The 25,028-nt window shown below is 53.3% G+C and overlaps 1 protein-coding gene across 1 annotated transcript; it reads right to left on the reverse strand.

Moving 5' to 3' along the window:
- Positions 1 to 4,959: 4,959 nt before the first annotated feature.
- LOC129029849 (envoplakin-like protein) lies at positions 4,960 to 20,777 on the reverse strand. The gene is given in 16 exon segments (XM_054474671.1): positions 4,960 to 5,318; positions 9,721 to 9,935; positions 11,207 to 11,383; positions 11,630 to 11,727; positions 11,915 to 12,069; positions 14,845 to 14,940; positions 15,058 to 15,165; positions 15,251 to 15,364; positions 15,366 to 15,412; positions 15,582 to 15,620; positions 15,808 to 15,933; positions 16,684 to 16,731; positions 16,734 to 16,810; positions 16,891 to 17,045; positions 17,408 to 17,507; positions 20,470 to 20,777. Coding segments are annotated over 15 exon segments (1,614 nt in total). The 5' UTR covers positions 20,568 to 20,777; the 3' UTR covers positions 4,960 to 5,318; positions 9,721 to 9,759.
- Positions 20,778 to 25,028: the final 4,251 nt, after the last annotated feature.

A 25,028-nucleotide genomic window follows, 5' to 3' on the forward strand; every position in this document is an offset into this window, starting at 1 on the left:
TCCCATCTGATCCCACAGCCTGGCCTATAGACTCACTTTCATTTTGCATGACTGTCACCTGACTCAGGACATTCCTGCAGTCATTTTTTCCTCCAGGACTGATGGACTAAGGCCTTTCCATTTGTCTGTCACCTCATATCCAGTCAACCTATATACTGGGCTTTTAGGATAAAACATTCCCAGCCTGGGCATTGCCACACAGGCAGGTAGCTCAGAAGGAAAATACTCTTGGTGATTCCATATCTCTGGGTACATGGACTTGGCATGTGTTTGTGTCCGTGACTAAGGTCAGGTTTGGGGTTAGGAGTGAGAGTGGTCACTACATGGTCCAGGAAAAATGTGCTGAGGTTTCTGTTGTCAAAGATAAAATTTATACACCTTCCTGCCCTTCCCTGTACCTGAGGCAGCCTCCTGAAGCTGGCAGGTTTCTGAGATTCTCCATAAATGGAGAGGAAACATCCCATAGAATGGATGACTGGGACAAAAAGACAAGACAGGATGAGGGTACAGATGTCAGCAAGGGCTAAACAGCAAGTGTGCACTTGATCATGCCAAAGAATACTGAAATAGCTTTGAGGGTAATTCAGTGTCCTTGAGGATTAAAAACAAATTGGAGATTGAGGGCTTCAAACCCCCATTAGGTCCTTGTGCAAACAGATGCTGAATTCCAACCCACATTAAGAAAGAGGCGAAAAAGATGAGGCAAAATCTCTGAAAGACAGGAGGAGGGGATTTCTGCAGTTTCTTGATGCTTAAGAGACAGGGACCTACCAGGCACTCACCTAAAAAATCCTGCAGGGTCACAGCACAGGGAAGGAAATGTGTTGGATACATAAGATGACTTTGATGTTGAAAATACCACCTCCACCACCGATAATGGATTTCATCATTCATACTTAGGTGCATATACAACCTCTAGCAACCATAATTACCACAAAGAACAGGCATTGTGTAAACTTTTATGAGGTTCTGTGTTATAAAATAATTACACAAAATGTATAAATAATGTGGGCACTAATAAGGTGAGGTTATATGTTGCAATATCTAGGGTTCCTACTGAATTTATAGAATGTAAAACTAAATAGGTACCAATGTAAAATGATACAGTTAGAAACACTTGATTCCTGAAAAATAAAAAGTGAATGAAAAGAAATAAAGCAAAAAGCCCAAATAAGATAAAGAGAAAGGTGAACTCACACACAATATCAGCAATTATATTCAATGTAAATGTACTGATGAACCAGATAAAAATACATTTCCTTAAAATAAAGTTACTTGTATGTTAAATTTTAAAGGATGCTAAAAATACACTATGCAAACATTTACCTGCAGAAAGCTCTTGTGGTTGTCCTGTTATCAGACCAAATAATTTTAATGAACATTATTTACATCAGGAAATGTGGGACATTTTATGTGTATAAAATGAAATATTCAACAAGAACACATAACAATTATAAAATACACATGAGTCCATGTGTGGTGGCTCACGCCTGTAATCCCAGCACTTTGGGAGGCCAAGGCAGGTGGATTGCTTGAGCTCAGGAGCTCTAGACCAGCCTGGGTAGCGTGGCAAAATTTCATCTCTAAAATGTACAGAGAAAAAAAATTAGCCAGGCACAGTGGCATATGTGTCTGTAGTCCGAGATACTTGGGAGCCTGAGGTAGGAGGATCCCTTGAGCCTGAGAGGTGGAGGTTGCAGTGAGCCAAGATAGCACCACTCCACTCCTACCAGGGTGACAGAGTGAGATCCCATCTCAAAGAACAACAACAAACAAACAAACAAGCAAACAAAACAAAAAAACACACACACCAAAAAAACCAAAAAACATGTCCCTAATAATACAATCTATACAAAATATAAATTAGCAGGACTAAGGAAAAGAATCAATTCACAATTATAATTATAAATAATGGCACACACTTTTATTAACTGAGTGAATCAGCAGAAAAAAATTGCACATAACAATATGTGAACAACCTGATAAACCAAATTCACCCACTGACACCAGGAGCCCAAACCTGAGGAGTAGTTGGCTAGTGACTATGTATTACTGAAACAATTGAATAAGTGCAAGAAGAAATAAATGAGGCATTCATTATTTCTACCCGATTTGATGCTTCTCCTCTCTGTCCTGTGAGCAGGGGGCACTCCTGTGTCTATTCCTAATCCTGTTCTTATCCCCTCCTCTCTCTCCCCAAGACTGAGCTGCATTCTGCAGGGTGGCTCCCACACCCCTGGAGTAAATGACTGACGTGAGGAGCCCTGTCTTCCAGTGCTGCTGTTTTCATCCTGCTCTGGTTTGAATGTCTCCCTTCCAAAAGGATTTATACTTAATTGCCAGTGTGATAGTACTAAGAGGTGTGGGCCTTCAAAAGGTGATAATAGTCTTGAACATGGAGACCTCATGGTTGGGATCAGGGCTCTTATACAAAGGCTGGAGGTAGCGGTGTGCTCTGTCTCTCTTCTTTCCACCATCTGCCATGTGAGGACACAGAAAGAAGACTCTTATCAGATGACAGTGCCTTGATCCTGAACTTCCCAGCCTCAAAAACTGTGAGAAGGCCAGACGCAGTGCCTCATGCCTGTAATCCTAGTATTTGGGGAGGCTGAGGCAGAGGAATCATGAGATCAGGAGTTTGAGACCAGCCTGACCAACATGATGAAACTCTGTCTCTACTAAAAATACAAAAAATTAGCCGGGCATGGTGGCACACACCTGTAGTCCCAGCTACTCAGGAGGCTGAGGCAGGAGAATTGCTAGAACCTGGGAGTTGGAGGTTGCAGCGAGCCGAGATCGTGCCACTGCACTCCAGCCTGGTGACAGAGCGAGACTCTGTAAAAAAAAAAAAAAAAAAAAAAAAAAGTAAAACAAAACAAAAAAACCTGTGAGAAAATGAATATCTGTTCTCTATTAACTACCCAGTCTGTGGGACTTTGTTGTAGCAGCACAAAGTGGACTAAAATGTGTCTGTGTCCTACAGACCTTGATTTTACAAAAAGAATATAAAACAAATTTGCTTCTCTTCATATTGCACGCGCGCGCTCTCTCTCATCCTGCAATAACAGCAAATGAAGACAAAAACCAATCAACCCAACTGCAGCCATCAGCCTCATCCCCACTCCTCCCTCACTTTGTGTCAAGGGCCACAGTCACCCATGGGTTCTTCCTCCTGAGCCTCCTCCAGCTCCCAGGGACCAGCCCTCAGCCTCCTGACACATCCTCACCTGCTCTGCTGCCTTCAGGCTCTTTGTTGAAAATGACACCAATGATGTATTTCTAAAGCGTCTGTTTCATCCATCCTGTCTCCTGTCTACAACCCCAGAGAATGAACCAATCCATTCTTTGTGGAAGGAGCTGCTCAGGCCTCTGCTCCCAGAGCCCTCTGCATTCTCCCCTCACTGCAGCCTCCTCACATTGGACGGTCCTCATATTCCTTACACGCCGTTCTTCTAGCAACTAAGAAATCCTTATGGAAAAGCTCTTTGTTAATATCAGTAACTCAGGACAGAGCGAGTGTGTGACCCATGGATGCTGTGGACCGACGGGGACCAGGCTCTCAGGTGACTCCACTCACATGATTCCCACTGAGAGACTGCGATCTAACCAGTGAGCAGCAGGGGGCACTGTGGGTCTGCCTCAGGGTCTGCACAGAGAGAACCCACAGCTGGGCCACCCCCCGACTCCCCAGGGCAGAGTCTCCTGCCCACAGAACCGTGGAAGGTCCCAGCAGCTTCTTCCTCCCTGGTCCTTCCCATGGGGCCAATTCTGAGTCTCACACATTAGTCGTCTCCGTACCAAGAACAAAGCTCAGACTGCAGCTGCTTCTCAGGGTGGGGCCGAGGTCACCAGGAAGACAAACAAATGTGTGGGAACAGCCCCTCCTCTGTCAGGCCAGTGAAGAAGATAAAAGCAGCCTCAGGTGACAGAGCTGAGACTGGCGTGTCAGCTGTGCCCACCATGGCCTGGACATCTCTTCTCTTTGTGCTTCTCTCCCACTGCACAGGTGAGGCCAGTTTTCTGGGACCTGGGGCAGCCCCCAGCCTGTGTCAGCATCTCTGGCTTTGAGCCCCAAGGAGTTTAACACTTAACAGCTCCATCACCAAAGTGTGTCTGTGTTTGCAGGTTCCATCTCCCAGCCTGTGCTGACTCAGCCACCCTCCCTCTCCGCATCCCCGGGAGCATCTGCCAGACTCACCTGCACCCTGAGCTGTGACCTGAATGTCAGTGGGAAAAAATTGTATACTGGTACCAGCAGAAGTCAGGGAGCAACCCCCGGTGTCTCCTGAGCTCCTACTCAGACTCAGTTAAGCACCAGGGCTCTGGAGTCTCCAGATGCTTCTGTGGGTCCAAAGATGCCTCAACTAACGACCAATGTCTCCATCTCTAGATTCTCACGTCTGAGGAGAGGTGAGAATCTATAGATGGAGACATTAGTCATTCCAGTCAATGAGAAAAGTGACTTTGGCCTGAACCTAAGGTCATCGGATCAGGGAAGGGGCCAGGAGGAGCTCCTTGAAGGGAGGCTGCAGAGCTTGAGAGGTAGGTTGAGGCAGATCAGCATGATGGCCCCCCAAGAAGGGCTCACAGAGTCACTGAAGGACTGTGACATGGCAGGGACAAGCTCACATGGGCCTTCGGTTAGTGACCCTCCAGTTGCAATGAGAATAAAATGGAGAAGATCTGGGACAGGGAGAGAGGCTGGGGGTGCTGGTGCCATCCTGGTGAGATGGTGGTGGGCGGTTCTAGGTTGGTTAGAGTGGGGATGAAGAGCATAAAGCAGCTTTGTGATGTCTTTATGTTACAGGAAGACATAAGAGGACTTGGACTTTGTGCATGAACAATATAGATGCTTCCAGGCTGACTCCCATGTTTCTGGCTGAGAATTTGGATAGTGGCTATAGTCCAAAGAAACAAAGAACATTGAAATCATACTTTATTTTATTTTTAACTCACCAATTAGGAAGGTAGATATTTGTATGTTTTTTCTTTATTCGCTCAATGATTTTTTTAATAGTTAAAAAAATTACTTAGAAACTACTAGGTGTCTATATTCTCTAGGGTTTTGTCTCCTGTCCTGATGATATCTTTTTTTCCTCTGGGTTCAGGAGTCACTTCCCAGGTTGTGGTGACACAGGAACTTTCACTGTCCACACCTCCTAGAGGGACAGTGACATTCACCTATGGCTCCAAAATTGGGGCTGTCATCAGGGCATCTCATGACAGCTGGGTCCAACAGAACATCTGTGAATGTCTTCGGGGTCAATGGTGGATACAAGCAATCAGGTCCTGGGACCCCTGCACAATCTAATGGTTCTCTGCATAAAGAAAAAACCACCCTGATTATAAAGGGGGACAGAACAAAAATGAAGCCCAGTATTACATGATCAGTGGCATCTGCAACATCAGCACAGGGACAAATACAGGTGGGAAGCTAGACTCTAACACCTTGGATCAAGCCTCAGTCCTGTGCTTCTGAAGCACATTTTTTGCTTTTGAAGGCTGGTTTCCAACTACTGCAGACTCAGGTCGTTAGTTCCTCAGGCCCCCAGTGGATCACCACAATCACTTTTTCTATCAATCATGGCAGTCATTTCAGATTAAAGGTAAGCTTCCTCCTACTTAAGTTATAAGTAACACTGTGACATATTTGGTGACTTCAATTTAAAAGACTAAGGTAGAGGATGGGAGAGATATGAGGCTTCAGAAACATTTCAGCAGATGGAAAGCAGGCTACAGAGTGATTCATTTCCAATATGATTTGATTGATTAAAAAATCTGAAATTAAATACATACAAAGGGGAATGTATCTCATTTCTCCTGATGCTGACAAAGTTAAAAAATAAGGAAAAAACAAGAAAACGAAAGCAAGTACTATTTCAGATCTATTGACAAAACTCTAGAAAGTCTTATAATATCCAGAATATCTAGGATACAGTAAAAAATTAACTTTCCATATGAAGAACCAGAGGAACACAACTTAAATAAGAAAAGACAATCAACAGACACCAATACTGAAATAATTTAGGTGCTGACGTTATGTAACTGAGATTACTTAAGCAGCAATTATACAATCCCTTCAGTGAGCAATTTTAGACATTATTTTTTGAAGTTTTATTTTAGGCTCAGGGGTACATGTGCAGGTATGTTACATAGGTAAACGTGGGTCACAAGGAACATTCTTGAAACAAGTGGAAAAGAAGTAAATCCCAGAAAAGAAAAAGAGGTCACAAAAACAAACCAAATTAAAATTAGAGAACTGAAAAATACAATAAATTAAATTAAAAACAATAGTCTGGAGAGACTCTGGAACAGGTAACAGCAAAATTAAAAATCAAGCATTAGAGGAATTATTTACCACAGAAGTACAAACAATAGTCATCTAATCCCAGCAGGGGGCGCTGTGGATCTTCTCAGAGGTGAGTAAGGCCTGAAATTAACTCCCAGGGCTCTCATTTATGGCTCCCGGGCCCATACTCACTGGCCTGAGTTGGGGGTTAGAGCAGGTGCTTTCTACCAAAGGGCAAATTCAGAGCTCCCAGCAGCCCAGCCTCCCTGACAGAGCGGCTGCTCCCTGGCTGAGCACTCAGAACCCATGGAGCTGGTGGTTTTGGTAAAGAACCCATAGTTGTGTAATGCTCCACCCAAACGCACATCTTCACCCAGGGAGCTGATGAAGAGCTAGAGGAACTGTCCAAGAGTCCAGCAGTGGCTGAGGGTCCTGGGGATCTTTGGAAAGTCCACACCATGGCCTGGATGCTTCTCCTCCACCTCTGCTTTCTCCTCACTCTATGTCTGGGTTCATGGAGATTTCAGAGACAGGCCTTTGGAGGTATCCCTCTGCTTCTCTTCCTCATTCCTAACATGTATCTGTGTTTGTTTCTTGGTTCAGTTCTCAGGCTGTGGTGACTCAGGAGCCCTCACTGACTGTGTCCCAAAGAGAGACACTCATTCTCATGTGTGGCTCTGGTCAGCCAGGAGGAAGGAGGAGGGAGCAGCTCCAGGTGCCCTGGAAGGAGGTGCTGCACTGTCCTTGCTGGGTTTTTTGCTCTGCTGCCCCCAGTGGAGGCTCCTCAAGGAGGAAGAGCTCCAGGACTGCACTGTAAACCACACAGTGAGCTGGGCAGGTGAGTCCAGGGGGAGGAGGGCTGTGTGGAAACCTGAGACTCAGGTACTTAGTGGCATGGACACTGCCCAGCTCCGTCCTTTTTGGGGAGGACAAAATGGGCACTGGAAGGGACAGCATACATGGGTGCATCTGGGCCTTGGGCAGCAGGGGACACTGAGGCCTGTGCTGTGGATCTCAGCTGGGAGACCTGCCCCTGGCCGTGTGCTGGAGTTCACTGCCCCCACCCACTGGGGCCAGCAGCTGTGTCCTCACAGGTCCCTGTGGAGCCACAGAACAGCCCCACCTAAGTCCACACCCCCAGGGTCAGCTTTCCAGGCAGAGGTAAGAGTCAGGTCCCATGGTGGGGCTTAGACAGCCCAGAGGAGGAGACTTGTTTGCATGAAGTGTCCCCCCTTGCCCTGGGCTGCTGGAGGTAGTAGGAGGGACTTGGGCAGCTCAGGCCCAGCTGAGGATCCTCAGGATGCAGAGCTGTGTTGGGGTACCCACCACGGCCTGGGATTCTCCCCTTCTCCCTCTTCTTATTTACTACACAGGTGGCTGGGGCCAGGCATCAGGGCTGTAGATAAAAGGACCAAGGATTGTGCATGTTGTCTGTACCCACCGTCCTGCCTCTGTCACCGTGTTCATCCTAATGTCCGGGACCCAGGGCCCAATCCGTGGTGACTTAGCCATCTGCAGCACCCGAGTCTGTGGGGAGACGAACACCAGCACCTGTGCTGGAAGCAGCAACGCTGGGCAAGGGCGTGGTCCTGATACCAGAAGTTCCCAGTGGGGTCTCCAAACTCCTCATCTATGACAGCCGTCGTCGGCCCACAGCAGGTGAACACTGCCTTCCTGAGCATTTCTGGGCTCCTCATCCCAAGGATGAAGCTGATTATCCCTGCTCAGCTTGGGACCGGGACATCAAGCTCATGCAGTGCTGCAGGCACTGTGAGACTAAAACATGTGGCACACGCAGTGAGATGTTCTCCCTGTGCAGCCCCCAGCCCTCGGCCAAGTCAGCGGCTTAGCCCCGGTGGGTTCTTTCTTTCTCTTTTTTGTTTTTTTGTTCAAAGTTTAGAGATTTAGACCCACCGCAGTGAATATGGTCTAGAAACTGTGTCTCCTTCCTCTCAATTCTACCCACACATCCAGCCCTGACAGGAACACATTGTCATATTGTCTCATATTAAGAAATATTTCTCAATACCAGGGTCAGGCTGCCCTGAGAATCTGATGGCTCAGGACAGAACCAAAGACAGAGTCCACTGTCCACAGAGTGACCCAGGATAGTTTATTCCCAGAGGTCTGAACACCTACTGTGTGCCAGCTTCAAGTCAAGGGGCTCAGGACACAAGATGAACAAAACAGGAAGGCTCATTGTTCTTCTTGGCCAAGCGTTAGCCAAGAAGCTTACATCATCTGGTAGAATAGATAAGACTAACAAGCATATATGTCAATGCAATTAGAGAAAATTACCTGTGAGGAGAGAAGCGCTCGGTGGGCAGGGGGTAGGGGAGAGGAGCCATTAGAGGGTTAGACTGGGATGACACAAGATCTGACTTCAGTTTGTGCAGAAAAGTTTAGATTTCTCAGAGAAGATGGACAAGGAATTGAGAAGTGTGAAGGCTGTGGGACCAGCTTGGGTCACTGGAGAGAATGGTGGGATTCAGCATGTGTTTGGGGGAGGGAAAAGGGACTGAAGCCTGGGTGAGGAGAGAGGGCTCAAGGCTGGCTGCCTTAGGACCAGGATGGGGCATACTGAGCCTCCTGCTGGGAAGCCTTCATGGGCAAGGGGAGTTGGGGAGGCCCTGAGCTCATCGCCACAATGGAAACATTGAAAACTGCCTCCTAGCATCATTCAAAGGTGTCACAGGAACTTTTCCTTTTAGATGGCAAAAGCAGAATCTCCCTCTGAGACTTAATCTGAGATGTCCCTTCTCCATGTCCTTTCCTGTCCCCTGGCTGAATTCCCATGGGAACAAAATACCTCTGCCGTCCTGGGAATCACATTTGGATACAAACCCTCCAGAATGATTAAGACCTGGAGTCCCTGACCTACTGATCAGGAATCCTGGCCTTCAGGACAACTTGTCTAGATCACTCACACCGTCTCCCCTGACACCATCATAGTGACTGGGAGTGGACAGTCAGATCGGTTGGATAGTGCATGGCCTGTCCCTGGAGCTGCAGCTGGCATTAGACATATGCTAACCATGTGGCTGGGTGATTTGTGGTCCTGACAGGAGAGGAAAACAACAGGTTTGCCTAAGTGGCCCAGTATGTGTATCACTGTGGCCCACACCTGCCCCCTTAGCTCATGATGAGCGTTGTCCTGTGGATGCTGGGACATGGGAAGGGACACAGGCCAGGCTGTTTCTATCACAGAAAGTTACAGTTCTGGCTTCACGACCTTTCCAATAGTCCTTCAACAGCAACCAGGTCAAGACACAGCCGCTCCCATGTATAAAACATCAATCTGAAATTCAGGCAGTCTTGTGAAACAAGGGAAAAAATACCCTTGTGATGGCCTTCTCATCCCAGAGGGGAAAGAAAGGAAAAGAAGTTCAAGGAGTTACGAGAGTGGCCACTGTCCACCATCGTCTGGGTACCTGTCCTCCACTTGCCCGTCCCTCAGGTGAAGACCAGGTTCACAGGCCAGCACCTGCACCTCTTCCTGTGTCCACGTGCTCCACATGGGGGCTCTTCCTCCTCCCATTCCAAGACGACTGCTCCCCCAGGTCACCTCTGTGTCGTTGCTGAGAGTCCCGGTCACAGGGATCTGGGTCAGTGTCAGCCTGACTCTGATTCAGCTGGGTGACCGCCCCTTCAGGACACAAAACCAATTACTGGAGCCCTGAGTGAACTCCCCTGGATTTCCCACACCCTGAACTCCCATTCTGTGTTCTCCTAGAATGTTCTGCCTCTACCCAATAATGTCATGTTACGTTCTCAGACCTGCAGCCATTCATGTCCCCAGTTTCTACACTGTCTCATGTTCTCATCCCATTTCACAGCTCATTTTCTAGTAATCATCCGATGACTCCAAACTTTCCTCTACAGCTCACTGTCCCATGAGCTGGGCAACATGGCAAAACCCCATCTCCACCAAAAAAATTAGCTGGGCTCAGTGTTGCACCTGTGGTCCCAACTACTTGGGAGGCTGAGGTGGGAGGATCACTCAAGCCTGGGAGGTGGAGGTTGCAGTGAGCTGAGATTATACCACTGCACACCACTGCACTCCAGCCTGGGTGACAAAGTGAGACCCCATCTCAAGAAACAGACCAGGCGCGTGGGTCACGCCTGTAATCCCAGCACTCAGGGAGGCCAAGATGGGTGGATCACTTGAGGTCAGGAGTTCGACATCAGCCTGGCCAACATGGTGAAACCCCGTCTCTACTAAAAATACAAAAATTAGTTGGGCATGGTGGTGTGCACCTGTAATCCCAGCTACTCCGGAGGTTGAGGCAGGAGAATTGCTTGAACCTGGGAGGCAGAAGTTGCAGTGAGCCGAGATCGCGCCACTGCACTCCAGCCTGGGTGATGCAGAGAGACTTTGTCTCAAGAAAATAAAAGAAACTAGTTTGGAAAGATAACCCAGACTGTGGCCCAATGTGGGTTTCACTTTGAGCACTCTTGGGAGTGTTGAGTCCACGTGGCAGAGAGCTTGCTGTTCTTGGGTAAGGAGTTTACACAATGCTGCAACCTCCCCAGGAAGGCTCCCCCTTGCAGCCAGGGGACATCTCTTCCTCAGATTCTCCAGGCTTCCTTGCTATTTCAGGAGCTTTGCCAGAATACCTCCTGGGGGTGTTGACATTGGGCCCTACTGGAACCTTCCTGAATGATCAGGTGAGCTGGGCATTATTACGTCTGCTTCAGGGATGAGGAAACCAAAGCCCAGAAAGTTATCTAGTCTAAGATCACAGAGCTGGTCAGTGGAGGAGCCAGGAGGGGAATAAGCTTGTCTGAGCCCGGGTCTGTCCACACCCTTCTCCACCTCTGTCCCAGCCACTGCTCCTGCACTTGCCTCACCTCCCTGAAGTGTGAGCACCAGGGCCGGGCCGCTTCTCATCCCAGCCGCCCCTTTCCGCTGCTTACCCACCTCGTGGCTGTGGATGTGGCCCCCCAGGTCCTCCTGGGGTGTGGTGCGGCTCAGCTGGGCCGGCGCCCAGGCCAGCACCTGCCTCTCTATCTGTCCCAGGTCTCCATCCAGCCGGGTCATCTGTGTCAGGAGCTTCTGGGCCTGTGGGTTGGCCAGGGCCGAGCCAGATGGAGCTGGGGGCAGAGGTGTTGGTGGAGGGCCCAGGGCCTATCTCCAGACTGCCAGATGCCCCCACCAGATGCCCACAGAGGGTCCTGTTGGGGTCGGGTGGAGGGGATGGGCAGGGCCACCCCAGAGATGAAATCCCCAGAGTGATGGTCCCTAACCCAAGGCGACCCCTGCCCATCACAGACCAGTCGGAAGTCAGAATCTACTCCTTCTAGCCCCACAGCCACCCCTCCCCGGGCCACCCTGAGTACCCTGCTGGCTGGGCCGAACAGACTCCGCAGCGCTGGCCTTCAGGCGGCTCTGGACTGTGGCCCATTTCTGCTTCAGGGCCTGCAGCTCCGAGGCCAGCCTAGAACGAAGAGGGGATCAGAGAAAGAGGTCCTCACTCTGCCTCTCTCCCTCCCCAGCCCCAGTAGACACAGCTTCAGGTGGAGGCCGGCCTTTCAGCAGGGGTCTGCCGGGCCATAGGCTTGGACAGTGCAGGGCCGGCCTGCTCTGCCTACAGCCTGCCCCTGAGTATCCCTCCACAGACCTACCGGGAGGCACTGGCCACGGCATCAGGGTCTGGTACTGGGATGCAGAAGCAGGCGGTGGGAGCATACTTGTTCTCCCCACCAGGGCCTCGCATGACCCAGGTGTGCGGGTCAGTGTTATCTATCAGCTTATACCACTCACCCCGCAGCAGCTGCACCTGGGGGCACAGAAAGGGAGCGGCTCCTGCGGGCTCAGGGGCAGGGGTCCAAGGCCAGGGCAGAGTAGGGGCTGGGGACAGAGACAGATGGGGACAGCAGCTGGAACAGGGACAAGAGTAGGGTGGGAGGTGCTGGGGTAGAAAAGAGGCAGGACAGGACTTGGAGAGAGGAGGGTCTGGGTCAAGGGAAGGAGTAGGGCAAAAATGGGTGCAGGAGACAGCTGGGGATGGAGCAGGGATGGGCTTGGGCAGGGGCAGGGGATGGGCTGGGTGGGGCTGGATGGTGGCAGGGGTGAGGTGGGGGAGTTCGCACTTCTCCCGAGTCCCAGTCACAGATGCTGCCCACGTGCAGGGGCTGCTGAGGCAGGCTTCTTTGCTGTGGCAGAGGGACCACATCCCGGCTTCACCGCTGCAGGTCCCCAGTGGCCCTCTCAGTGATGGCCAGCTGTTTCTCCTCTGCCTGCCGGGGGCCCAGGCAGAGGGGACTCAGGCCAGGCTGCATTGGAGGCTGGCCACACCATACCTGTCCTTCAAAAGGACTAGAGGCTGGCCTTCATGAAGGCAGGGGTCTCTAAATCAGCAAAGTAAAAGGAGCCCCTCTCTGGGGGCCTAGGATCCTGGGATCTGCTAGTTGCAGGGAGGGGGATGGCACAGCATCACCCAGGCCTCCGAGCAGAAGCTAGACAGGCTTCAGAGCTCTCCCAGGCTGCCCTTGTCCCACTGCAAATGAGGAAACTGATGTCCAGAGGTGGGAGGAGCTTGCTGGTACCTGGCCAGCCTCCTGCTAGAGCAGACCCCTCGCCAGCACCCAGGCCAGGGCTTGGGACAGGACTAGGTACCGAGGCAGAAGGGCTGAGGCCCAGAAAGATGGACAGGACCAATTCCCAGAAGTCGGGTGCAGATGGCCTGGTGGGGCTGTCTCACCTCCAGCTGTTGCAGCAGCTCTGTGGGAGTGCCAGGGGGGCCCCCAGGTGCAGGGCTGGACTTGGCATCCAAGTTGGAGTTGAGCTTCTCCAGGGTCTGGCTGACTCAGTCGGCCTCTTCCTGGAACTGAGTTCACTGGGTGGTCGAGGGCAGAGCCTGGGGCAACCTGCTGCCCATTGACTCTACAAACCAGCTGAACTTAAGCCAGCTAAACCTAAGCCAGCTAAACACAAAGCAGCTAAACCTAAACCAGGTAAACCTAAACCAGCTAAACTTAAACCAGCTAAATCTAAACCTGCTAAACACAAACCACCTAAACCGAAACCAGCTAAACCTAAACCAGCCAAACACAAACCAGATAAACCGAAACCAGCTAAACCTAAACCAGCTAAACACAAAGCAGCTAAACCTAAACCAGAAAAACCTAAACCAGGTAAACCTAAACCAGCTAAACTTAAACCAGCTAAATCTAAACCTGCTAAACACAAACCACCTAAACCGAAACCAGCTAAACCTAAACAAGCCAAACACAAACCAGATAAACCTAAACCAGCTAAACACAAACCAGATAAACCTAAACCAGCTAAACTTAAACCAGCTAAACCTAAACTGTCACTCTCCGCTACTCTGGTCGGTCTTTCTTTTTCCTACACAGGCGGCAGGACCTTTTATCACTGGTGTGCTCTTGCAAATGGGCTCTTATTCGTGCACTGAACTTAATTTTTTTAAGTGGCTCATAAAACACTTGGTCTTCATCCTTCCTGCACAAATGAAGGGCACCGTCACCTGCCTCCCTCCAGCACCTGAAGTCTTTCTTGCTGGGACAGAGGGTATTGGAGCTGCACTTGTCCCAGCCCAGGAGAAGAAGCTGTGCTTTAAAGAAGCATTCCAGGTGCTTTTACGGAATTTTTGTCAGTGTGTGATCACAGTCTTGTGGTTCTATAGGAAAATGTATGAAACATTATCTGCCCCCAAATCCCAGGTGTATATTATATCAGGGTTTCTCAACCATTTTTTTTCATTATTATTCTCCTAAAGAGCCTTTTAAGAAATCTTTTCTTTTTTCCCCCCACCTCATCCCCATAAAATTTTATTTATTTATTTATTTTGATAGAGATTTATCTGTTTGTATAGAGACAAGATCTTGCTATGTTGCCCAGGCTGGTCTGGAACTACTGGGGTCAAGCAATTCTCCTGGCTTGGCCTCCCAAAGTGCTGGAATTACAGGTGTGAGCCACCACACCTGGCCCCCATGAAATTTTTATACCACAGATATGCTGTATACAGCTTAGGTGCTGTATGTGGATCTGTACTTCATGCATAAAAAGAGTTATTTTTCTGCCATTAAGAACCGATTTTCACCCCCCCTGGGAACCGCTTCACCCTGTTGAGAATGTGCCCATGTCTTTCCTTCCCTCTGGGACCGAGTGGCTACCACACAGCTCTATTTTATTTTATTTTTGAGGTGGAGTCTCTCTTTGTCACCCAGGCTGGAATGCAGTGGACCAATCTCGGCCCACTGCAACCTCCACCTCCTGGGTTCAAGCGATTCTCCTGCCTCAGCCTCCTGAGTAGCTGGGATTACAGGCATGCGCCACCACGTCTGGCTAATTTTGATATTTTTAGTAGAGACAGGGTTTCACCATGTTGGCCAGGCTGATCTCGAACTCCTGACCTCAAGTGATCCGCCAGCTTCGGCCTCCCAAAGTGCTGGGATTACAGGTGTGAGCCACCGCGCCCTGCCAGCTCTGTCTAGTTGAGAGGTGCAGTGCCTCTCCTGTGGGCAGGTGTGCTGTGGGACCTCCCGCCCCTGCCGCCCCTGCCGCCCCTGCCGCCTGCCCCAGGGCTCACCTGGCTGTAGTCCTCCAGGTGCTGCAGCTGGGTCTCCTGGCAGATGCACAGGTTCAGGAAGTTCTGCCACTCCATCTTCAGGGCCTCCTGGTGGGCCTGGGTACGGCAGCACGGAGCCCTCGGACCACGCCCCGCTCCCCCCACGTCCACCCCACCTCCCCCCCTTCTCCACCCACCACGTCCCTTCTCACTCTTGCCCTGTCCCCAGCGCACCTGAATGGGCCCCACCGCGGGGTGCCGCAGCTCCACCATGCGCTCGCCGTTGTCCTCCAGCTGGTTTAAGCTCTGCTCCTGGCTCAGCAGCTCGTGCTGCTTGAAGTGCTGGGGGCGAGTCGGGTGGGGAGCGGCGGTGAGGACCAGGATGGCCCTGGCCGCCCCCGCCTGGCCCCAACCTCTGCCAGCCGACCTCGTATTCCCGCCGCACGCCCGCAGGGTCGGCCATGAGGTCGCTCCAGTCCTGCTGCAGGATGCGGCGCTGCTGCTCCGCCAGGGCGCTCAGCTGCCGCGTGCAGCCCTGCAGGTGCGTGCACAGGCTGCCTAGGCTCTGCCCACGCCACGATGCCGCCTTCTGTGCTCAGGACCCGCCGCCAGCAGCAGGGTGGGGAGAGAGAAAGGGGGGCAAAAGGCGCCATTGGGCCGCGCTCAGGAACACTGGCCCCGGGCAGGGTCCAGGCAGGGTCCGAGCCGCCACCCAGGCCCACCCGCAGTCACCCTGCCCGACCCTCCCTCCTGCTCACCAGTAGGTCTCGGTATTGGCTCCGGATGGTGGCTGCATCCTGCCTCGACCAAGGGGAGAAACAAGCCCGTGAGAGGTGAGGTGCAGGGAGACGGCCCCCTAAGATCTGGGCCAGCCATCCCCAACCCACCCCTATCCCCAGGGCCCAGCCGATCTAGCTCCGGCTCTGACTGGAGAAACAGGGGCTGGGGCTGGCCCCGGATGTGACATCCTGCCGGCTCACCCACCGGCCCCACGAGGCTCCGCAGCTGCTGTCCATAGGCGTCGATCTCCTTCTGCAGGATGTTGAGCTCGGCGATCTGTTGCTCCAGCTCCGCCATGCCGGGCCCGTACTGGCCTGCGCAGACCTGCTTCTGCAGGAGAGCCGGCGGCTCAGTCACCACAGGACCGCGGTGGGGAGCCAGAGAACCCACGAGCCTCCCACTCGGAGAAGTGGACTTGGTCATTTGGGCAGAGCGTGGACGAGCCTGGGAGCAGCCCGGGTGCACGCCCTGAAGCTCACCCAGGGGCGAGGCCATTCTGCAGTGGCCCCTGAGTCCCACAGGTTCCCAGACGCTGGGCTCAGCCTGAGAAGTCTCCAGCTCCATCCTGCCTTGTCTGTGAGCCAGCCTCAGTGCTTCCTGCCTGGACACCTCCAGCCAAGCTCCAGGGCCCTCAGAACGCCCTGCTCCACCCGGGCCCTTCCCCACTGTCCCTCTGTTGTCATGATGACACCCCTTCTGTGTGGCATCAAAGCACAACTCCTCACCCAGGGATCAGAATGCCCCATGACCTGGCTCTGCCCACCTGCCCAGAAATCCCCATTTCCCGTCGAACCCTAGGCTTCCTCCTGGCAGGAACCTTTGCTCCTTCTTTCTGGAATGGTCCTCTCCTCACTACTTCACCCTGGCCCAACCGAGCCCTCTCACCCCTCTGAAGTCTCTTCGTGTGCCTCCTCCTGCAGGAAGTCTTCCCTGACTGCACTGTCTGCTCTGCTGTCTCCCTGCCCAGACCCCTGAGCCACCCCTACACTCTGACTGTTCAAGCCTACAGTCAGGCCCTGGGTTAAATTCAGTTCCTTATTGCCCTCTGATCACACTGGGGTGTGACTTTGAGCTCCTGACCTGTTTCTGCTCCAGCACGCGTGCCCAGTCGATCCTGGGTCCCACGTCGGGCGGCAGCACCATCTTCTCGTACAGGGCACGGTACTCCGCACACTCCTGGGTCACCCGCTCGTGCAGCTGCTCGATGCTGTCAAGAAGGTGGCAGGCAGGTCAGGCTGGGCCTGGGTCTTCCCCAGGGACCCCCAGCCCTGCCGCAGCCCCACTCACTCCTTCTCAATCTCCTCAGTCTGTGGGTGCTTGAGCCGCCGGGCCTTGTCCACGTCCAGGAAGAGGTCCTTGAGCAGCACCTCGGCCTCCTTCAGGCTGCGGCCTATCTCCTGCTGGTGCTGCAGGGCCTGGCACTGCTCATTGTTCAGCTGGTCCTGTGGGCAGGGGATGGGCAGACTCGCCAGGGCCCAGAGCCCCCACACCCCTGATGCCCATCACTGTGGGCCTGAGCCCCACCTTTGGGACCACAGCTATGCTGGCCAACCTCAAGGCCCACGCCAGGCACAGGGTCAGGCCCAGGGCGTCCGTGGGGCAGGTGACAGGACACGGGAGCCCAGCAAAGAAGGAAGCTGAGCCCCGTCTCCCACGTGTGTTAGGGGACGGGCGGTGCAGGACAAAGGTCATCTGTCCCATCTTCACCATCACCAGGGGGCACTCAGGGAGTGCCAGGCCTGATGATGGGCCTCCCATGCCACCCAGCCTGCCTACACCATGCCAACTGCTGCCGGGGCCTCACCTGCTGCAGCCTCTTCTGCGTCTCCAGGATGTCCCGCTCCACCTGGTCGGTGCTGGCTTGCATGTGGCAGATGAGCAGGGCCAGCTCCCTGGTGGCAGGCCTGGTGGGTGGAGGGGACAGTGGGCAGCTCGGTGGAAGAGGCCCCTCTGTGCCCCATCCAGGTGGCGTCCCCTGCCCTCCCTCCACCCCATCCTGCCCCCACAGCCTAGCTCACTGCCCTGACTTTGGGGTCTCTCTCTGCAGGAGGCTCTGTGAGCTAGAACTGGTTGGGGGTGTTAGCACTGCCCTGCCACATGAGGGGTCAAAAGGTGAGGGTCTCAGGTCTCTCTGGTGCTGCGGGGGGGGGGGGGTGGGGGGGGAGGCGGCCTTGGTGTCCCAGCCTCAGCCAGCTGTGCTGGCAGTGAGTTCCTGACCCCACCCAGCTGCCTGCCACCTCCCCCCTGAGAGCAGGTGAATCAGCAGCTCAGCCACTAGTACCTGAGCCAGCCAGGCTGGGCCCTGGGAGGGGCAGTTGGGTTGGCTGGGGCAGGGAGGCAGCAGCATGTCCCCCACCCCCACCTCCTCCCACTCCAGCCCTGTGTTCCCCTATACCTCCTCCACCCCGGGGAGCTTTGCCAGGGTGCTGGCTTCAGTAGCCGTCTAGAGGAGCCTCACACTGTTGGAGCCGGGGAGCGGGGGCAGGCGCAAGAGACTGCTGGGCACCCTAACATTCTCCAGAGTTGACGGTTCAAAGCCCAGATTGGGCCCTGACTTGCTCTGAGTCACATGGTCAGGGACGGAGGGGAAACCTCGCTTCCACCCCAGGGCTTTTTCTGTGCATTCGCCCTGCAGCCTCCATAGAGCACCTGCTGTGTGCACGCAGTCACTCTGTGGAGGTCACGAGGTCAAGCAGACCTAAGAGAGGGCAGATTGGTCCAAGCCTCATGAGCACAGTGCCTTATGGGGGATCATTATCCTGGGGCAGGGGAAGCCTTGAACTGGGTCAAAGGATGCCCCCCCCCTCCCCCCAAGCAAAGGGACAGTGCTGGTGAAGGCACAGCAGTCTGGAAGAACTCTGTGGCCAGGACAGCCTGGTTTCATCTTTCTCCATCATTAATGCTGTGTGACCTTGGGCAAGTTACTCAACCTCTCTGTGCCTGAGGTTCCTCGCTCGTAAAGTGGGATTTTAATAAAAATATCTATGCCTTAGGGCTATTGTGAGCATTAATTGAATTTATCCATCTGAAACATCCAGTGCAGGCCTGGTGCAGGGTCGGCACCCAGCACGTGTTAGTTTTTATCCCACTAGAGGGCTAGTGCCTTGAAGGCAGGGGCCTGTTGGTTCTGTCTACAGCAACATCTCCAGTGCCTAGAACAGTCCTGGCATGCAGTAAGTGCTCAGTAAGTTCATGTCAAACGAGTGGATCGCACGTGAGGTGATGCAGAGCCAACAGGGCCCTGAGGACCGAGCTGCCCCAGGCCAGGAGCGCACTGCTGGGGAACCTGCTTGGACAGTGGGAGCTGCAGGTGCTGGGCCCCAGGTGCTCCTGCTCAGGTCCCGCCTCCTGGGATGGCTGCTCCCACCGGGAGCTGCATGCTCCACCCTGGGTGGGGCTCAGGTGCCCCAGGGAGGACAGGTCACTCAGCGAGAGTGTTAGCTGAGAGTCTTAACCACTGTCTTTCCCATCCGCCCAGATGCCCAGCCTCAGTGTCTGTTGGTGCCTTGATCCCTATCGGGGTAATGGGCACCCCCACTCCCACACCAGCCTTTCATCCCTGAGCTTATCTCGACACCCTGGACCCAGGCGGGCTGCCGCCTCCTCTGCAGACGAGCTGAAGCCAGTGAGTGGGAAGAGCACCACCCAGTCCATCCACAGAGAGCTGGGGCTGGGTGCCAGAGAACCGGGTGGTCCAGGGGAGGCCCAGTGCCCCCTGCACCACACCCACTGGAAAAGAAGCCCTAGCTCTATTTTGTTTTGTTTTAACAGACAGGGTCTTGCTCTGTCACCCAGGCTAGAGTGCAGTGGAGTGATCACAGCTCACTGCAGCCTCGACTTCCCGGGCTCAAGTGATCCTCTCACCTCAGCCTCCCAAGTAGCTCTGACTACAGGCATGCACCACTACATCCAGATAATTTTTGTATATTTTTTGTAGAGACGGGATTTCGTCATGTTGCCCAGGCTGGTCTCCAACTCCTGGGCTCAAGTGATCCACCCGCCTCGGCCTCCAAAAGTGGTAGGATTGCAGGCGTGAGGTATTGCACCAGGATTTTTTTTTTTTTTTTAAAGACAGAGTCTCAGTCTGTCACCCAGGTGGGAGCACAGTGGTGTGATCATGGCCCACTGCAGCCTCAAACTCCTGGGCTCAAGCAATAGGCACGAGCCACCATGCCTGGCTAGTTTTTACTTTTATTTTTTTATAGAAACAAGATCTCCGTATGTTGCCCAGGCTGGTCTCGAACTCCTGGGCTCAAGGAATCCTCCTACATTGGCCTCCTGAAGTTCGGGGATTATAGGCATGAGCTACCGTGCCCGGCCATGAACCCCTAACTCTTCAATACAACAAGGCCCTGGGTGAGAATTCTGGGGAGGGCTCTGGCTTAGGCAGGAGGCAGCACAGCCCCTGCGTCCCTACCCCAGGGATCCCACCCCGCCCCCTCAGTCCTCATGCCCTGCACCCAGGCTCCAGGGGTCATCCCAGCCAAGTAGAGCCTTGGGACAGAGCTGCAGTCAGGCAGCCAGGCTCTCCTGTCTCCCAGCCTCTGGCAGAGGAGGGCATCGGTGCAGGCTCCTGTCCAGCCCTTCTCCCGCTGAGTGGCCTCAATCCGTGGCCCGCAGGCCCCCTTAGAGGATGTAGGGAGCCCCAGGCCACCCCCTGCCTCCTGCCAGGGCTGAAGTTCGGCCTGGGCCTGCGGCTCCCAAGGCAGGGAGAGAGTCCACCCCTGGGCCCTTTGGCCTCGGGACACCAAATGCCAGCACGGGGCTGGTCCTGGGCTCTGGGCCGCCGCCAGGTGGCTCAAGGACCTGGGCCTGGCACCACCCCCACCCCAGCTCCCCGGCTCCCCATCCCCCAGTCCCACTCACCGGCTATGCTTGCTGGGAGAGCCTTTGGGGGACCCCTTGGCTGGGAAGCCCCTGGGGGACCCCTTCCCCTGGGAGCCTTTGCTCAATCCCTTGAACATGGTCGTAAAGGCAGGTGCTGGCTCAGGCTGGGCTTGGATGGCGAAGGAGGGCAGGAGGGCAGGTGGGAGGCAGTGGGCGTCCTTGCTGGCTGGTCAGCTAAGTCTGGCAAGGTAGGGCGGCTGGGCACTGGGGAAGGGAGTTTCTGGGAGGCCCCTCCTTGCAGGTGAGGCAGCAGGCAGCCAGGCCTCAGGCTTGCCGTGCATGCACCCACAACGACCACACTCATGCCTGCTCTTGCATAACTAGTCTGGGAGGAAAGGGCACACAGCCTTGAGGGCAGGGTCGAACCTGCCTGACTCCCACAGAAGGTTTGGACTTGTTACACCCACATGCCCAGGGGAGCGCGGCGGCGATCACACCCAGATAGGGAAGGAGCTGGGCCAGGACAGACGGGGCTGGAGACAGACGTGCACATGCAGGCGCAGGCTCGGCGGAGAGGCCCCAGCCCCGGAGCTCAGGATTAATAAACACCTCCAGCCAGCTCAGAGGCCCTGCTGCCAGGCAGGCCCCCACTCACAGCTCTCAATCCCCCAGGAGAGGAGGGGGTGTCCTGCCAGCCCAGGGCCTGGCTCTCTGTTCTCCACTGACGTGATGGGGCAGCCAGGGGACGTTCACTCCAGACAACTGGCACAAGGTCCATTTTTTTTTTTTTTAAGAGACAAAGTCTCGCTCTGTCACCCAGGCTGGAGTGCAATGGCATGATCTTGGCTCACTGCAACCTCTGCCTCCCGGGTTCAAGCGATTCTCCTGCCTCAGCCTCCCGAGTAGCTGGGATTATAGGTGCCCATCACCACGCCCAGAAAATTTTTGTATTTTTAGCAGAGAAGGGGATTCACCATGTTGGCCAGGCTGGTCTCGAACTCCTGACCTCAAGTGATCCACCCGCCTTGGCCTCCCAAAGTGCTGGGATTACAGGCATAAGCCACCGCACCCGGCCCCATTTTATAAAGTGTGCACAGTGCAGCAGCACCAGGGCTGGCTTCAGGTGCCACTAAGCCTGGGCTCTGGCTGAGGCCCAGGAGCCTGATGCACTTGGCTTTTCCTACCTGCCTCTTGCCCCACCCAGAAATGGCCCCTGGTGGCTTTTATGAAGTCAGATTGAGTGGCAGACAGTGATGCCAGCTTATTAGTCTTTTCCTCACACTGGGGACCAGGGCTGCTGCCTTTTCCTTCTGTGGTGACCCTGAGCATCTTCAAGAAAGGGGTGATGGCACCTCCCTTTCCAGGCGCTCATTTCACTGTCCCAGCGTAACAGGCCCCTTCTGCGGAGGTGGCGTCGCTTTCCAGGTCATTCCTGAAATCCCCGTGGTTTTAGTGGAAGGAGGGCTTGAGGGGGAGCCAGGGGATGGAACAGGCTGACTGGGTGACATCACCTGGTCATCCTGGCAGGCCTCGCTGAGGACAAAACACAGCCTGGCAAGAGAGAAAGGTCCCAGCAGACGGGGGAGACCAGGGACCGACGCCTGATACTGGCCTCAGGCCCCAATGAGATAGAAAAGGCCTGCGCCCTTTTTGGCTGAATCTCATGGGAAGCCCCTGAACTTGGCTGTGGAGAGGGGATGCAGGAAACCCCCATTCCTAGAGGTGGAGGAGCTGACAGGGGCAGTGGGGGTGGGGAGGGCAGCGGCGGCCCCTGACAGCAATGAGGAAACAAAGTGGCCTCCAGTGTCCTCAGCTCCCGGCCCATGTCTTCAGTGAGATGCCACCAGAGATGACTGGCCACTCAGCCTCTGCCCCAGCCTGCTCCCACTTTATTCCTGGTGACACCTGTCTTCTAACCACTCATTGTACGCCTGCAATCAATTGTCTTCAGAAAGGAGCCTTTTGTGTGAATGACTACGGGGACCAACGCCAGCCTCACCCCTGGCCTCCCTGACTCACCTTTTCTTTTCTTTTTTTTTTTTTTTTTTTGAGATGGAGTCTCGCTTTATCACCCAGGCTGGAGTGCAGTGGCACCATCTCGGCTTACTGCAACCCTTGCCTCCCAGGTTCAAGCGATTCTTTTGTCTCAGCCTCCCGAGTAGCTGGGACTACAGGTGCACGCCACCACACCCAGTTAATTTTTGTATTTTTAGTATAGATGGGGTTTCACCATGTTGGCCAGGCTGGTCTCAAACTCCTGACCTGAGGTGATTCGCCCACCTCAGCCTCTCAAAGTGCTGGGATTACAGGCATCAGCCACCGAGCCCGGCTGCTTCACCTTTGAGCTTGGCCCCTCCCTGGGAGGTGGCAGTCATTGGAAGTGGGGCCCTGGGGAGAGGTGTCCAGACTCCAGACAGAGAGCAGCCAGGCAAAGCCTCTGAGCTGTGCAGTGGGAGGTGCCCTGGGCAGAGGGCAGCGAGTCTGAGGTCTGGAACACTGGAGCTTCGACCCCTCTGCAGAAGCCCTCCAGGAAGGAAATGAGCACTGTAGGGGGCCCTCACACGCCCCGGAGATTAAGGGCTAACTCATTTACTGCAAGAAATTGTGGAAGTCAGTGTGGCGATTCCTCAGGGATCTAGAATTAGAAATACCATTTGACCCAGCCATCCCATTACTGGGTATATACCCAAAGGACTATAAATCATGCTGCTATAAAGACACATGCACACGTATGTTTATTGCAGCACTATTCACAATAGCAAAGACTTGGAACCAACCCAAATGTCCAACAATGACAGACTGAATTAAGAAAATGTGGCACATATACACCATGGAATACTATGCAGCCATAACAAATGATGAGTTCGTATCCTTTGTAGGGACATGGATGAAATTGGAAATCATCATTCTCAGTAAACTATCACAAGGACAAAAAACCAAACACCGCATGTTCTCACTCATAGATGGGAATTGAACAATGAGAACACATGGACACAGGAAGGGGAACATCACACTCTGGGGACGGTTGTGGGGTGAGGGGAGGGGGGAGGGATAGCATTGGGAGAGATACCTAATGCTAAATGGCGAGTTAATGGGTGCAGCACACCAGCATGGCACATGTATACATATGTAACTAACCTGCACATTGTGCACAGGTACCCTAAAATTTAAAGTATAATAATAATAATAATAATAATAATAATAATAATAAAAAGAAAAACAAGAGCTGACTTCCTGGAGTGATCTTCTCATGCCAGATCAAATCAGGCCCAGCATCTCTGATAAGGGCTGCCAGGCGGCAGGCAGGAACACCCCGAGCCCTGAGGCAGTCTCTCACGTGGGATGCTCCTGTCTGATGGCAGCAACCCTGGCCCCAGAAGAAAACAGGAGAAAGGACAGGGACACAGAGTGGGGCGTGGCTGTCTTTGTGCTTCACCTCTGGCCTCACACTTTGGAGAGAAAGGAGCCCTTTATCTAAAAGGTCAAGATGGGGCTGACTGCCTGGATCAAGACCCTCAGCGTCCGTTTCTGTAACCACAAGTCCTGCTGTGTGTGGCTACAGTGCATTCGAAGGTGCCCGGACCGAAGTGAGATGTGTTATACATGCAAAATTCACACCAGATTTCAAAGACGTACTATGGAAAAAGAATGTAAAACGGCCGGCTGCGGTGGCTCATGCCTGTAATCCCAGCACTTTGGGAGGCCGAGGTGGGCAGATCATGAGGTCAGGAGTTCAAGACCAGCCTGACCAACATGGTGAAACCTCGTCTCTACTAAAAAAAATTAGCTGGGCATGGTGGCACTTGCCTGTAGTCCCAGCTACTCGGGAGGCTGAGGCAGAAGAATCACTTGAATCTGGAAGGTGGAGGTTGCAGTGAGCTGAGATTGTGTCACGGCACTCCAGCCTAGGAGACAGAGCAAAACTCGGTCTCAAAAAAAAAAAAAAAAAAAAGTAAAGCATCTCATTAATTTTTCTATTGATTACATATTGAAATATTTTGTATATGTTGAATTAAATGAAATGTATTTTTAGTTTTATTTGTTTATTTTTTTGAGACAGAGTCTTGCTCTGTTGCCTAGGCTGGAGTGCAGTGGCACAATCTCAGCTCACTGCAACCTCCACCTCCCGGGTTCAGGCGATTCTCCTACCTCAGCCTCCCAGGTAGCTGGGACTACAGGCTCGTGCCACCACGACTGGCTAATTTTTGTATTTTTAGTGGAGACGAGGGTTCACCATGTTGGTCAGGCTGGTCTCGAACTCCTGACCTCATGATCCGGGATTACAGGCATATTTTAAATTTTGACCTGTTGCTTTTTACTCTTTAAAATGTGGCTACCGATAAATCTAAAGTGACAAATGAGGCTTGCATTTGGGGCTTATCGGGATTCCTTCAGACAGCCCTGGCCTAGAAGTTAGATAGGATGCCCCGAACTTCAACCCTCCTAAGCCCTGGCGTCTGCCATGTCTCTTTGCTTGCAGTTAAAAAAAATTTATTTTTGGCCAGGTGGGGTGGCTCACACCTGTAATCCCAGCACTTTGGGAGGCCAAGGCGGGCAGATCACCTGAGGTCAGGAGTCTGAGACCAGCCTGACCAACA

The sequence above is a fragment of the Pongo pygmaeus genome, chromosome 19 (genome assembly GCF_028885625.2).
Source record: "Pongo pygmaeus isolate AG05252 chromosome 19, NHGRI_mPonPyg2-v2.0_pri, whole genome shotgun sequence".
Lineage (NCBI taxonomy): Eukaryota > Metazoa > Chordata > Mammalia > Primates > Hominidae > Pongo > Pongo pygmaeus.